This window comes from Ranitomeya imitator, chromosome 1, assembly GCF_032444005.1.
Source record: "Ranitomeya imitator isolate aRanImi1 chromosome 1, aRanImi1.pri, whole genome shotgun sequence".
NCBI classification, from domain to species: Eukaryota; Metazoa; Chordata; class Amphibia; order Anura; family Dendrobatidae; genus Ranitomeya; species Ranitomeya imitator.
The window spans coordinates 221,104,707-221,120,610 of record NC_091282.1 but is presented as its reverse complement, the minus strand read 5'-3'; the positions used below and the strand labels follow the sequence as shown (position 1 = coordinate 221,120,610).

The window sequence follows — 15,904 nt, the reverse complement described above, 5'->3', positions numbered from 1 at the left end:
TACGAAGTTTCCAGGCTTCTCTCTTCTTCTCATCATACTACATGCACTACTGACCCCATTCCCTCAACTTCAACTTCAACTTCAGTCTTTCTTTCCAATCATCACAACTCACCTAACTGAAATCTTCAATTGTTCCCTCTCCTCTGGTATCTTCCCCTCCTCCTTCAAACACTCTATCATTATTCCATTATTAAAAAAAAGTAAAGTTGGTAAAAGCTCAAAACACCACTCAGAAGCCAATAACTGTACCATTGGTGGTAAAAACAAGACCGCAAGAAGAAAGAACGTATGTCCTCACATAGAAGTTTTCCCAGGGGCCAGCATACAAGAAAATGTTGCTCCTGGAGCCACGCTGTAAGAAAATACAATTAATATCACCGGAAATGTGGAAATGAGTGACTCCACAAAATATGCTGCTACGGAGAAAATATCAGTTATGGCAGCAGTGTTCCAATAGTATTACCAAGAGTCCGGTGTAATATGAAGTGCGTGGACACTGTAAGGGGATGTACTTACTAAATTCAGGAGTACAGTGTGAATGCAAACAAATTTTTTTTACATCAATCGCTGGGATAATAAGCGAAAGTCCCTACAATACCCCAGTGAATCTTATCAATGATCCAGTATCATATGTACCAATACTATAAACATTAATGCATAAATTGTGCCAAGCAATTGGTTGTAATACAAGTATTACCTTAGATGATGTGAGTGGTTCCTGGCATGGTGCGTTGGTTGTAGAAAGAAGTTGGATAACGATCAGTGTTAGGAAAGCTGGGTGCACAGGCTGTTAGAGAGCCACATGGTGATGACTACTAGGGAAAGCAGGGTACGATGATAGCTATCTGACTGTGCTGCTGGTTCAGGTGGGCAACTGAACCAGCCATCAGCGCGTGCAGCCAGGATACACATGGCTCGGACAAGTGTGTCTCGTGTGTCGTTGTGCAAGCAGGAGCCGTCAGACTTGGGAGAGGACAGTCGGTGGAGGTCAGCAAAGCCACACACTGTGGATGGAGAAAGCGGTCTGTATGTGGGATATCTGAGCAGCTGAGGATGTATTGAAGTGGGTGTAGGGTTAGAGGATACTATCCACTAACCTGCTTCATGTTGGTCCAAGATAAAAAGCGCGGTATGTGAAATCCAGGGATATGAATGAACGCTGCCCCGGCAGGTGGCAAGCATACGAGAATCACTGCCGGTTGACCTACGTGGTGAACACCGCTGCTCATTTAGGTAGTGACATCACCCCCGTACCAAGAGAACCTGAGGAAGGAAGCCACTAGCTCCTGAAACACATCAGATTGAGACTCCAACATTACCCTTTAGACCTGACTCTAAGTACAGGGTTACTTCACTGCCTAAACTAGCAACAAAGAATATAAAAATCTGTTCTTTCATCAATTGTCTCACCAAAGGTGTTATATTCAAGGTCACATGTCATTGCGGTCTGGAATATATTGGAAAGAAAACATGTGAATTGAGAAGGAGGATTGGGGAACACCTTAGGCCCCTATTGGACAAACAATCAGTAGATTTGGTTTCCAGTACCATCTATATGCTGACGACACCCAATTATACACCTCTTCTCCTGTTGTCACGCCGACCTTTTTAGAAAACACCAGTGATTGTCTTACCGCTGTCTCTAACATCATGTCCTCCCTCTATCTGAAACTAAACCTGTCAAAAACTGAACTCCTCGTGTTCTCTCCCTCTACTAACCTACCTTTGCCTGACATTGCCATCTACGTGTGAGGTTCCATCATTACTCCAAAGCAACATGCCCGCTGCCTTGGGGTCATCCTTGATTCTGACCTTTCATTCACCCCCCACATTCGATCACTGGCTCGCTCTTCTTACCTGCATCTCAAAAACATTTCTAGAATTCGCCCTTTTCTTACTTTCGACTCTGCAAAAACTCTTACTGTTTCACTTATTCATTCTCGTCTGGACTATTGTAACTCTCTACTAATCGGCCTCCCTCTTACCAAACTTTCCCAGCTCCAATCTGTCCTGAATGCTGCTGCCAGGATCATATTCCTCACCAACCGTTACACCGATGCCTCTACCTTGTGCCAGTCATTACACTGGCTACCCATCCACTCCAGAATCCAGTACAAAACTACTACCCTCATCCACAAAGCACTCCATGGGTCTGCACCACCCTACATCTCCTCTCTGGTCTCAGTCTACCACCCTACCCATGCCCTCCGCTCCGCTAATGACCTCAGGTTAGCATCCTCAATAATCAGAACCTCCCACTCCCGTCTCCAAGACTTTACACGTGCTGCGCCGATTCTTTGGAATGCACTACCTAGGTTAATACGATTAATCCCCAATCCTCACAGTTTTAAGCGTACCCTAAAAACTCACTTGTTCAGACTGGCCTACCGCCTCAATGCATTAACCTAATGATCCCTGTGTGGCCTATTTATATATAAAAAAAAAAAACAGGTTCCTCGCATCATGTTCTCATTCACTTTATGCAGTTAATAGCCCTCTGTGTCTGTACTGCTACATACTTAGGCAGTTAGCTGGTTCATGCAGCTTTACATGAACACCCGAGCCTTACACTATGGCTGGTCCGAATAACTAAAGCAATTGTTACCATCCACCTCTCGTGTCTCCCCTTTTCCTCATAGTTTGTAAGCTTGCGAGCAGGGCCCTCATTCCTCCTGGTATCTGTTTTGAACTGTATTTCTGTTATGCTGTAATGTCTATTGTCTGTACAAGTCCCCTCTATAATTTGTAAAGCGCTGCGGAATATGTTGGCGCTATATAAATAAAAATTATTATTATATTATTAGGGTCATCACCAGCAAAAAAGATACACCCCTGGCAAGACACATGAAGATACTTCACAGTGGCATTATCTCACATTTGAGCTTTATGGGGATTGATAAAATGTATACTCTTAAGTGGGGAGGAAAATGGGACCAACAGCTATCTACAGTGTGAGACCAAATGGACTTTTCATCTCATGACATAAGCACCCCTTGGTGTTAATGAGACCCTCTCCTGTGGTTGCTTTCTATTTACCAGGGAAGTTCATGGTCTCCCAGGAACAGTCAATGTAGAGTGGGGGAGCCACATAGCTATTTTATGGTGCCGACCCCCACAGACAGGTGACATACAGCATTAGCAGTAATAAGGGTGGAATAGTAATTTATAGCAAAAAAATCCCTCTTATTTCCTCCCCTCCCCAACCATCTCCCACTGTGGCCATCTGTCCTTTATTTTATTTTTCACACAATTTCCTTTCTGCTTATCTTCCTTTGAAGACTTTGTGTGATGCTAATTTCCATTCTTTGCCTCCAATGCCATATTTATTATTTTTCATTCTTCCCCCACTTTGTAGCTAAACACTGTTGGAGTAATTATTTCTAATATTCTGGGAGGGTTGGAGGAACCTCTGTGTTCCCTTTGTCTTATTATTTGCATGGGGATTTTGGCTCATTTGAATGCATTTATCATGCAGATACGACCCCCTCTGCATACATGGACACTCTTAGACCCCATTTTATGGAGTGCTCCTCGCAGGCGCCGGGATTGACATGTGCGGGTCATCTGTGCACTTCACACACAGTCTGTTTTTCTCCTTATGCGCAATCTGCATTTTGATGACTTTTGCATCTCATCTGTGCACTCCAGCACTCCAGCACTTCATCTGTGCACGCCGGAAGTGATGCATGCTTTCAAACCATGTGCTTCAATAAGTCACGAATGGAAATTACATTCCTCCAACAGCCAAAATGTCATTTAAACAGATGCTGGTGCCATATTTTATGTCAGGCATTTTTCCCAACACTTTGCTGTGGGTACTGTACATTTCAACCATAACAGTTGACATTTATGCCCCATTTCGTCTCTATCTCCCCAGAAGATTCATAGATGAAATGCGTCGGATGTACATCAAGCCACCTATATATTTGATCCTTGTGAGGATACTCTGGGGAAATGTGTGGCTTCCCTGTGATGGCACCTCCCTCCTATCTCTATCCCACACAAGGGATCATCCAACCTGGACCAATTTAATAGGACACCACTGGGACCTATGGTGAGATTGTTGCATTTTCTATCTTTGCATACAGTTTGTATATATCTCTTTGATAGGCCCCATATTTATGAATTTCTTTGTGTGTCTATATGTGTTGTTTGTTTATTAGCCTGTGGCTATTTATCCAATTATGTTAAAAGTTATATTTTTTTAGTACTTCTGATTGGTAGTGCACACTGGTTTTTTACTATACTGAGTGCAACTGCAGCATAGGGCTGTACTTATTTAGCCAAAATTATTGCTTAGGCTAGGTTCACATTTGCGTTCAGGGGGGCTGTGGATGGCTGTGTACTTCATCCCTTCATCCTCCTTGAAGATCCTCCTACGCACCACCTATTTCTGTATGCGTCCTGCGCTTCCCTGCATACCTATCTTTAACATTGGGTATGCAGGAACATGCGATGTATGCGGATGAGTCTGCATGCGGCAATTTGATGTGTGTGGTGACCGCATGAAAACGCATAGTCAGCATAGTGCTAGATTTAAGCTGCTACCGCTTTGCGTCAGACTATGGCTCTATGCACATGGAACGCCCACTAGGGCCATGGGATACTCGGAATCGGGTCTGGTAATTAAAGGGATATGTCACGGTGGCGGTGACCAGGTCCCTTGCCCTGGGCGCCCAAGTAAAAGGGATGGTCTAAAAAGGGGTTTGTGAAATAATAAAAGTTTGTGATGCCACCTGTGGTAATTGGTCAGGGGTGACCGATGCTGCTTTAAGGGGTCCTCTGGGGTGATGTTATGGCAGCAGGGATGGTATGAGTTCCCAGCTGGGTCCCCAGGATGAAGCTGGGTCCCCAGGGCTCCCAGTGTGGTTGGCAAGGATGGTGTGGTGCCGGAATATAAATGGAGGACACAGGGTTGCAGTCTCTTTACCTGGGTACCACAGTCCAGGGTACCGGATCACAGGTGCTGGTATGGTCCAGCTGGCATGGAAGCGAGTCTGGAATCCACCTAACCAGGTGGGGTTGGAAGCCTTCCTTTTAGCGCTGCATTGTAGTCCCTTGCTGCCTTTCGCCTCACACAAGGTCCTCACGTTTTCTCTCTGCCCCCCTTTAGGTAGGACACTACCCGCATGACAGGTAACTCGAGCCTTTTTACAGGATCTCTATCATGACTCGGGCTCTATCTGCTACTGTGTCTTCAGATGTTAATGGTAGACAGGTAACTTGCAATTTTCTGTCCACCAGTTTCTGCCATGGTGCATAGAGTTACCCCCACAACCTCCATCTTCCGGCTACCGGTTTCTGCGCTCAGCGTGGAGGAAACTCAGTTGCAGTTTCTCCCTCCAGCTCTTCACTCTCCTTTGCTCCTTTTCCTCTTTCGCGCTCTCTACAGCTTGTTCCGTCCTTTTCTCTCTCCTTTCCAGTAGCTGCAGCACCTCATGTGCCTGCAAGGCCCCACACTTTCCTTACAGGAGCTGCAGATCTTGTCTGCACAGCCCCTTTCCTCTGTCTCTCTCACAGACTGACCGACTTTCCCTCCAGCCAGAATATATATAGGGGAGCCACCCACAAACTGGATCAGAGCTTCCCCTTCTGAACTGGAGTAAGAACATGTTTCATGTTTGTAAATGCATGATAAAAGGAATTATTGCTCGCTTCCAAGCATGACAGAATGCTGTAGATAAGCCCCTAATGCCGGTGCCCTCATCTCATATACGATTTTTGGGGTGACAGATTCCCTTTAATAAGAAGCTGCGATCATCCAATCGCTTGTGCTACACAAAGTAGGGCTTCAGCCCTGCTCTTAGTAGCAAAAATGCTCGCTTGCTGTGAGCATCAACTGCTGAGTGGCACTCCTATCTACCTGGCAATGACAACAACAGGGGTCTCTTGCAGACCCCGTGCTGTCATGCCAACACATCGGCGACCCACGGTCAGGTGACACAGGTGCTGATGGATGGGGTTCGTGACACGCTTTTGTCACGATCATGTCAGAGATTGACAGCAGCATTTAACATATTAACAGCCGAGGGTGGAACGCGATTCCACCCATGGCTGTTAGGAGCACATGTCAGCTGTTCAGATCAGCTGACATGTGGCGGAAAAGTTGTGGGCTCATCACCGTAGCCCGCACCGAACAGGGGGAGGTCACTTTAAAAGTACCTATATGTCTAAGTTGGTAAAGGGGTTAATTGAATACGAATGTTGACTTGGCTAAGATGAGGTTATTTGGTGTTACAGAATTTGTGGTTTATTGCAGCTGTATTTTTCATGAACATCATGTTGGGGAATATTGAGTGCACAATTTTGGGCCATCTAAGAAATTTTTTGTTCAGGTATCTAGAAAACAATTGCCAAGGAGGTTGGCAACTCTAGCCTCATAGCAGTTGATATGGCTACTATGGCTATGGTTTCACCCCTGCAACAGATTTAGTTTTTTGTGATAAGCGAAGGTGCATGGATAAGGTATGCATGCTCGGATGCTAACCAAGTATTTTCGGCGTGCTCAAATAATATGTTCAAATTCCTGCAGCAGCATGTCTTGTGGCTGTTCAACAGATACAACACATGCCTAACAAATAGGCAATCTATGCATGTGTTACAGCTGTCGAACCTCCACGAGAAATGCAGGCGCGGGATTCGAACATATTATTCGAGAACGCCAAAAACATTCGGTTAGAACCCAAGCATGCACGGATAACATCTTATCTGAGCACATTCGCTTATCATTTAGGGTATGTGCACATGTTGCAGATTTTGCTGCGGATCTGCAGCGGATTGGCCGCTGTGGATTCGCAGCAGTTTTCCTTGAGTTTACAGTACCATGTAAAACTATGGAAAACAAATTCCGCAGTGCACATACTGCAGAAAAAATGCGCAGAAACGCTGCGTTGTTTATTCCGCAGCATGTCAATTCTTTGTGCGGATTTGGCAGCGGTTTACACCTGCTCCATAATAGTAATCCGCAAGTGTAAAACCACAGGTGGAATCCGCACAAAAACCGAGATAAAAAGGTGGTAAATCCACGGTAATTCCGCAGTAAATCCGCAGTGCAGATTTTGTGTGGATTTACCAAAATCAGTGCAGAAAACTCAGCAGACCTTTCCGCAATGTATGCACATACCCTAATAGTTTTTCTACACAGAAGTCAGACATAAAGTGTATGCGCACATGTTGCGGAAATGTGTGCGGATTTTTCCGCACTGATTTTGGTAAATCCGCAGGAAATCCGCACTGCGGATTTCCTGCGGAATTACTGAGGATTTACTGCGGTTTTTCTGCGTTTTTTGTGCGGATTCCACCTGCCGTTTTACACCTGCGGATTCCTATTTAGGAGCAGGTGTAAACCGCTGCGGAATCCGCACAAAAAATTAACATTCTGCGGAATACACAACGCAGCGTTTCCGCATGCTTTTTCCGCAGCATGTGCACTGCGGATTTTGTTTTCCACAGGTTTACATGGTACTGTAAAACTCATGGAAAACTGCTGCGAATCCACAGCGGCTAATCAGCTGCGGATCCACAGCAAAATCTGAAACGTGTGCACATACCCAAAATGTGCAATTTGCATTTTCTAATGGAATGCCAAAATAGTGACCTACCTTTTCGTTACCACACTCTGTGCCATCCATTGGTGGATCCAGTCTTGTCCTACACTCTTTCTCGGTCTCCAACTTACACCAGAGTCCTGTACAAATAACATGCTAAAAAATATGTTAAAAATGGCAGGCACATATTTAAAGCAAATATTTCATAAAAGATTGCACAAGTCATTAATATATGTTTCATATAAAGCTTATGCTCAAAGCCATTATTAGGATAAATAACCATTCTTTGTTATCTCATTATTGAAATTTGCATACTGGCAGTCATCTAATAATAATCTGGAGGACTGCTAAAAAGAGCTACTAAGTGGACTTTCAGTGCACTGCATGCAGCCTCCATCAGGCGTAGCTGAAGGGGCAGCAGAAGGAGCAGGCCCTATCCCAGACCTTAAGCCACATAGCATGGTAGTTGGAGACTTGTCACAGATATTACACAGGCGCTCAGGAGTTCTGATTTATGCCTTTGCCATCAGAAGATCAAAAGAGGCTGTGTCTGAAACATGCTTTGCATTTTGTGACTGTCCTATTCATCTAAGATTATCTAAGCATAAAATTTAAAATACTGATTACATACAGTATGTGTATGCATCTGCAGTCTTGTGATGATGCCATGCATGACGCTAGAGGGGTTGGGTGGGTACGAGTAGGCATGTGCCACCCTGTTGGCTCTATTGGCTAAACACTGATTGCGTGAGTTATGCTGAAAGTATTTGCAAGGACAATTTGGGTTGAGGGACACTGAATCTCCCTCTGATGAAACATTATATTCAAAAGATTGCGAAACGCGCATTGGAGACCTCTTTAAGGTAGAGCTGACCATTAGCACTTATATGAACTAGCACTGTGGGTAAGAACCTATGACATGTATGTTGATCTTTCCCTCTGGTAGCTGAAGGTATCTTTTTGATCATATATATCTTTTTCTGTGTGGTTCACACCTAATCCGACTGACCACATGGACTTTAGGGCCCGTGATGAGACGTAGCTCTTGCAGTTAAATGAGGTTTTTAAAGAGGATGGCAGTATGTACGCAGAGACTAGGGGTGGATGCCTGCAGGAGGTTATTGCCAGATTTAAGGATCTCTTGAGGAAAAGGATAAAAACATGGCGGAATGGTACATTTTTACAATAATATACACAAAAAGGTCTGATTCCCAGATGCTTGAGGGTGCAGGTATTCCTGTCCTTTGTTGTTGAAGACGAAACATTTAAAACCAAATGGGAAGATTTATCCATCACCTTTTAAAAAGTGCTCCTGGAATTACTGTGTGATCCGAATTACCACATTTCTTAATGAGATGGAAGTTGAGAGAGAATTCACAGACAACTATTAAGAATAAATTACCAACTGAGGCTTTAAGAAGATTTAATGAAGATATTGAAAATTAATTCTAAAAATAGGAAAAGGAGGTCAAGTACTGTCAAATTCAAAAATTACATAGAGACTAATGATTTACAGATGAATCCTGTCTATAAATGGAGGACCCAATCAGACCGTTCACGCCCCATATCTAAATTCAGTTCAGGCTCACTATCTAGATCAGCCTCATTAAAATTGTATACATTGGGTGTGAAATCCCAGGAAAGCAACTCTGGTAAAACAATGGATATGGATGAGGAAAGTAGTCCCGGTACCAAAAAATATCAAAATCGACAGGTATCAACCCATAAATTTACTCCCAGCAATCAAAGAGATACAAAGGGCAAGGGTAATTTACAGGTAATGTGATGCATGATCCATGTTACAGCCAGGGGGTGCTGTATGTGCTCCTCAGGATACACATGGAGGCGTATCTGTAATGATGATAATGAAACAGTGTCCAGCATGATTGTCAATGGCCGGTATGTGTCGCAGAAGGAATCTGCGCAGTAAGCCTGTAGTATTGTTGTTCTGTGACCTGTAGTCGCACAAGTATTTGTATAGTTTGTAAAGGGAGGCTTGCAGGGTTAGCTGGTGAGCTGGGTGGGACTGGCTAACCACACACACCACCCATCTATGGGAGTGGTTACAGCTACATAATGTGACCAGAGTTTGGTCACATGGTTCAGAGTGCATGGCCTCTGTGTTGGAATGTCCTGGAGTGGACTGAATTCCTGGAAGCACATGGTGAGGCCATGGACTGATAGCTTGTGTGTTGGAAGTCCTGGAGTGGACTGGATTCCTGGAAGCACCTGGTGAGGCTATGGACTGAGGGCCCGTGTGTTGGAAGTGACAGGGACTGGACTTCCTGAATAGCGCACAGAGAGGCCGTATCTGCAGAGCATGGGACGGCTACTGCGTTGGGGAAGCTACAGTTCCTACTGCTGGTCAGGACTACCTGAGGTGCCCTGGTCACAAGGACGGTGATCCGAGTGAGGCAGCTTTTAGCTGGGAACCAGGACTGACAGGAGTTATTTTTACGGTTCTGCATTATAAACTTCTGTAAAGCACTTGGTGGGTCAAAGTGCTCACCACACCTCTAGATAAGTTCCTTATGGGGTCTACTTTCCAAAATGGTGTCACTTGGGGGTGGGTTTAATGTTTAGGCACATCAGGGGCTCTCCAAACGTAACATGGCGTCCCATCTCGATTTCAGTCAATTTTGCATTGAAAAGTCAAATGGCGCTCCTTCACTTCCGAGCTCTGTCATGCGCCCAAACAGTGGTTTACCCCCACATATGGGGTATAGTTGTACTCAGGACAAATTGTTCAACAACTTTTGGGGTCCATTTTCTCCTGTTACCCTTGGTAAAATAAAACAAATTGGAGCTGAAGTAAATTTTTTGTGAAAAAAAGTTAAATGTTCATTTTTATTTAAACATTCCAAAAATTCCTGTGAAACACCTGAAGTGTTAATAAACTTCCTGAATGTGGTTTTGAGCACCTTGAGGGGTGCAGTTTTTAGAATGGTGTCACACTTGGGTATTTTCTATCATATAGACCCCTCAAAATGACTTCAAATGAGATGTGGTCCCTTAAAAAAATGGTGTTTTAAAAATGAGAAATTGCTGGTCAAGTTTTAACCCTTATAACTCCCTAACAAAAAAAAATGTTGGTACCAAAATTGTGCTGATGTAATGTAGACATGTGGGAAATGTTATTTATTAAGTATTTTGTGTGACATATCTCTGCGATTTGATTGCATAAAAGTTCAAAGTTTGAAAATTGCAAAATTTTCAAAATTTTTGCCAAATTTCCATTTTTTCACAAATAAATGCAGGTAATATCAAAAGAATGTTACCACTATCATGAAGTACAATATGTCACGAGAAAACAATGTCAGAATCACTTGGATCCGTTGAAGCGTTCTAGAGTTATAACCTCATAAAGGGACAGTGGTCAGAATTGTAAAAATTGGCCCGGTCATTAACGTGCAAACCACCCTTGGAGGTAAAGGGGTTAACCCAGCAGGAAGTATGGCGGCATCTAAAAATCAATAAAATTGACAAATCTCTGGGCCTGGATGGGATACACCCCCGAGAACTGCAGGAATTAAAGTACAGTCATTGATAGACAATTATTTTTAATCTTTAAAGACTCCATAATAACAGGGTCTGTACCACAGGACTGACGTATGGCAAATGTGGTGCCAATATTCAAAAAGGGGACAAAAACTGAACTCGGAAATTATAGGCCAGTAAGCTTAACCTCTACTGTGGGTAAAATCCTGGAGAGTTTTCTAAGAGATGCTATACTGGAGTATCTGAAGAGGAATAACCTCATGTTATCAGCAGTATCAGCACGGGTTTTCTAGAGACCGTTCATGTCAGACTAATCTGATCAATTTCTATGAAGAGGTAAGTTCCGGACTGGATCAAGGGAACGCAGTGAACCTAGTGTATATGGACTTTTCAAAAGCTTTTGATACGGTGCCACACAAAAGGTTGATACATAAAATGAGAATTAGGGGGATAGGGGAAAATATGTGTAAGTGGGTTAAGAGCTGGCTCAGGGATAGGAAACAAAGGGTGGTAATCAATGGAGCACACTCGGACTGGGTCGCGGTTAGCAGTGGGGTATTGGGCCCTCTTCTTTTTAACATATTTATTAATGACCTTATAAGGGGCATACAAACAGAATTGCAATATTTGCAGATGACACTAAACTCTGCAGGGTAATCAATACAGAGGAGGACAATTTTATATTACAGGATGATTTATGTAAACTAGAAGCTTGGGCTGATCAATGGCAAATGAGCTTTAATGGGGATAAATGTAAGGTCATGCACTTGGGTAGAAGTAATAAAATATGTAACTATGTGCTTAATTCTAAAACTCTGGGCAAAACCGTCAATGAAAAAGACCTGGGTGTATGGGTGGATGACAAACTTACATTTAGTGGCCAGTGTCAGGCAGCTGCTACAAAGGCAAATAAAATAATGGGATGCATTAAAAGAGGCATAGATGCACCTGAGGAGAACATAATTTTACCTCTATACAAGTCACTAGTGCGACCACACTTAGAATACTGTGTACAGTTCTGGTCTCCGTTGCATAAAAAAGACATAGCTGAACTAGAGCGGGTGCAGAGAAGAGCGACCAAGGTTATTAGAGGACTGGAGAGTCTGCAATACCATTATAGGTTATTACACTTGGGGTTATTTAGTTTGGAAAAACGAAGGCTAAGGGGTGATCTTATGTTAATGTATAAATATATGAGGGGACAGTACAAAAACCTTTCTGATGATCCTTTTAATCATGGACCTGAGACAGGGACAAGGGGGCATCCTCTACATCTGGAGGAAAAAAGGTTTAAGCATAATAACAGACACAGATTCTTTACTGTAAGATCAGTGAGACTATGGAACTCTCTGCCGTATGATGTTGAAAGGAGCGATTCCCTACTAAAATTTAAGAGGTGACTGGATACCTTTCTTGAAAAGTATAATGTTACAGGGTATATACAGTAGATTCCTTGATAGGGCGTTGATCCAGGGAATTAGTCTGATTGCTGTATGTGGAGTCGTAAAGGAATTTCTTTCCCCAATGTGGAGCTTACTCTTTGCCACATGGGTTTTTTTTGCCTTCCTCAGGATCAACATGTGAGGGCATGTTAGGTTAGGCTATGGGTTGAACTAGATGGACTTAAAGTCTTCCTTCAACCTTAAGAACTATGTTACTAGTTACTAATTTTTTGTGCCGGACACGGCGAAGCAGCTCAAGGCATTCATGGGTCAATTAAACCTAAATCCATTTAATATTACATTGACCTATAAATACAATACTAAAAAAATAAATTTTCTTGATTTAAGCATTTAGGTGGCTGATGATCAGTTGATTTAAACTGATGTATATAGGAAATCTACATAAGAAAATTCATTGCTGCATCCGCCCATAATGCGTCTACCAACAAGGCTCTCCCGGTTGAACAATTCCTCAAGATGAAGTGGATCTGCTCATCTGAGGAAAGATTTGAAATACAGGCTAGGGATCTCAAACTGAGATTTCAGGAGTGGGGATACTGTGGTAGATGCATCAAAATGGGATATAGTATGGCAGAGATGACACCACGAACCAATTTGTTAAGATATCCTGTAAAATAAAAGAAAGTGATGAAAAGATATGTTTTATTTCAACATGTAATCATGAATGGTACACAATGAGATCCATTTTGGATAAACTTTGGTCATTGTTAAAGACGGATCCAGTTCTAGCACAATCACTCTGAATCCCCATTAATGGCATCATGACGGGCACTTTTTTTTAAAAGATATCCTTGTGAAGAGCCACCATGTACCAATGTTAACTAATCCATTTTCCTCAAGAGGCCTTATTTTTGACTGCTTTCTTTGCTGCCTCACTGTTAGGAGTCGAGTTTCCTCTGCTGCACAGGGGGAATCTCGATCCGTCTTCGCTGCGGTCTCCCATTCTCCTCCAGCCGTAGTGGAGTCTGCTCAGCAGGGACGTCGCTCCCAGTGTCTTGCTCGCTCTCACTCTGTACAGAGAGTTACTGCTGCTTCTTCAGCTCCTGCAATTAAAGTCAGTGCTGGTCAGCGGCGAGCAGACTTCCCTGGGACTAAGTCCTTGTTTGCGCACACTGAGCATGCCCAGAGCAAGATCTCCCGTTGGAGATCGAGGGTCATGTGCTCTGGCTCTGCAGCGCATTCCATTGGTCCTCTTGGCAGGCCCTGGAAGGGCAAAGTTTCTGTGGCCACTTCCTGTCCTGCAATTATATAAACTGCGCATGACCGCACGGCCATGCGCTAGTGTACAATTGAATACGTGTGTTTGTTGTGAGTGCAAGTCGTTCATTAAATACCCCTACCCTATTGTATGACTGTTCGCGTATGGAGTATGGCTGCTATCTAGCGCCCGACAAATCACTCAACATGTCACACACGTATCAGCGTCTATTGCTGTGACCGCCAGTGCGGCGCCACGCGCCAGTAGTGCGCTTCCTGACCCACGTCTGGGTGCTTAGTGGTGCCTGCCAGCACGGCACAGTTCGCACTTCGGTGCTCTAATTATAAGAGTTGCCTAACACACCCTGTTGCGGTGTTGTGTCAGCAAGTGGTCTAATCGGACTTCAATCCTAGTTGGGGTTAAGTTCGCTGACTGCTTGCTCGCCTTCTATATGAAAAATAGTCCCAAAGTCATTTTAAACTAATAATAGTATCATGCATCCGGTGGCATGTATATGCTAAATAGCATAATAATAGCAGACAAGAAACGACTCAATATATTCCTCAGGGGCCCCTGAGGAAGGTGTACCCGCACCGAAACGTGCGTTGGGGACCTTGGACCGGCTCTGCCTGCCTTTGTACACATGGGTAACTATTTACCGTCACCTCTCTGTTACTGCGGTCTATTTGGGGGATATATGTCATTGTTCTTAGACTGACTCTTCTGTGCTTTGGGGGTTTCATACGTGTGGGTGTGACTTTTGATCTATTGGAGTTATGGAGGACACATTATTTGTGCTGCTTTGGGATCATTATAAGCATTACTCCTCTTCATAAACATCCCCGTTATACTCTTTGCCCATACTTATGGATATACGATGTAGTTTGGTCTATGTATGTATTATATGATATCCCCTGTATATATCATTCCTAGTACCGCTGTGATAGATGTTATTTGACATAATATACTTCTACCCTGTGTAGACAATTAGGCTTGGCGAACCGTTCATTGTTTTAATTGGAATCTTGCTTCACACCTGTTGTTTGTACGGCTATACATTGTATTGGTTGCTCATTAGAACTGTTTGACACTTTGTATAAACAGTTCTGTTTCTTTGTTTGTTTTATTTTCACATTAATAAAGCTTTTTCACATTTGTTTATACTGGCATATTTCTCTGACTCATTGTTCTCCTGTTGTATCTTGCTCGCCTTCTATGTGCGGTACCGCGATCCTGTGACGCAACAGGATCGCTTCCTTCACGTTGGGTGAAGTTTAACCCACGCGAGTATACTTATGAGTACCGCCATATAGTCCATCATTACTCAGCAGCAGGTTCCATCTCTGCACGGTGGACCCCGGGCTACGAACGCACCGTACACTATCAGTCTTATTATTTGGTGCGTTCCGCTAGCCCTAACATTACACTAGCGCCAGGGTCTGGCTAGTGATGACGGACAAACAGCAATCCCTGCGGTATATACAGCAGCTGGAGGGTAGGTTGGCGGCTCTCGAGAGCGCAACCTCAGCTGTGGATGTTACCGCAGTTGCTGTACAGGCTGCCAGCGTGGCTGCAGCAACTTTGTCCATTGCCACCCCTGTTCCGACATTTTCTCGCCTCCCGCTGCCAGAAAAATTTTCTGGTAATAGCAAATTTTGTAGGGGATTCGTGAGTCAGTGCTCTATTCATCTCGAGCTTCTGCCTGCACGTTTCCCCACAGAGCGGGCTAAGGTGGGATTTATTGTGTCTCTATTGTCGGACAGGGTGTTGAAATGGGCTACGCCGCTGTGGGAGCGTGGCGATCATGTGGTGCAGAGTGCTCCTCTGTTTTTGAGCACTTTAAAACAGGTCTTTTTAGGACCTCAAGTCATCCATGACACTCAGTCACAAGAGGTCAGTCGATCGGCACCGAACGAGCTTTCTCACATTCAGACCTCCACAAATTCTCCTTAGAGACCAGACGAGGTAAGCTTCTTCTGAAGACGGGGCGGTGCATGCACAAGACGCAGCTGAATCACCAAAACATGAGGAGATGAATGAAAGCAGCACTCACCCGTGATCTTCAATGATAATATAGTCCTTTATTGACCGTGGCTCAACATTCCCAGCTAGGAACAAGGCAGGTTACAACATGAGGAGGGAGCGGTGAGGGAGGGTGCAGAGACGAGACAGACGACGGCCGTTTCGCGAACAATCGC

General features: G+C 44.0%; 1 protein-coding gene across 1 annotated transcript in view; it reads right to left on the bottom strand.

Moving 5' to 3' along the window:
- Nucleotides 1-15,904, bottom strand: part of ADAMTS19 (ADAM metallopeptidase with thrombospondin type 1 motif 19) — a 561,705-nt gene that overhangs the window by 130,160 nt on the left and 415,641 nt on the right. Inside the window, exon 11 of the mRNA XM_069746287.1 lies at nucleotides 7,602-7,703. Within this exon, the coding sequence (XP_069602388.1) occupies nucleotides 7,602-7,703 (102 nt within the window). The remainder of the gene's footprint in view (nucleotides 1-7,601; nucleotides 7,704-15,904) is intronic.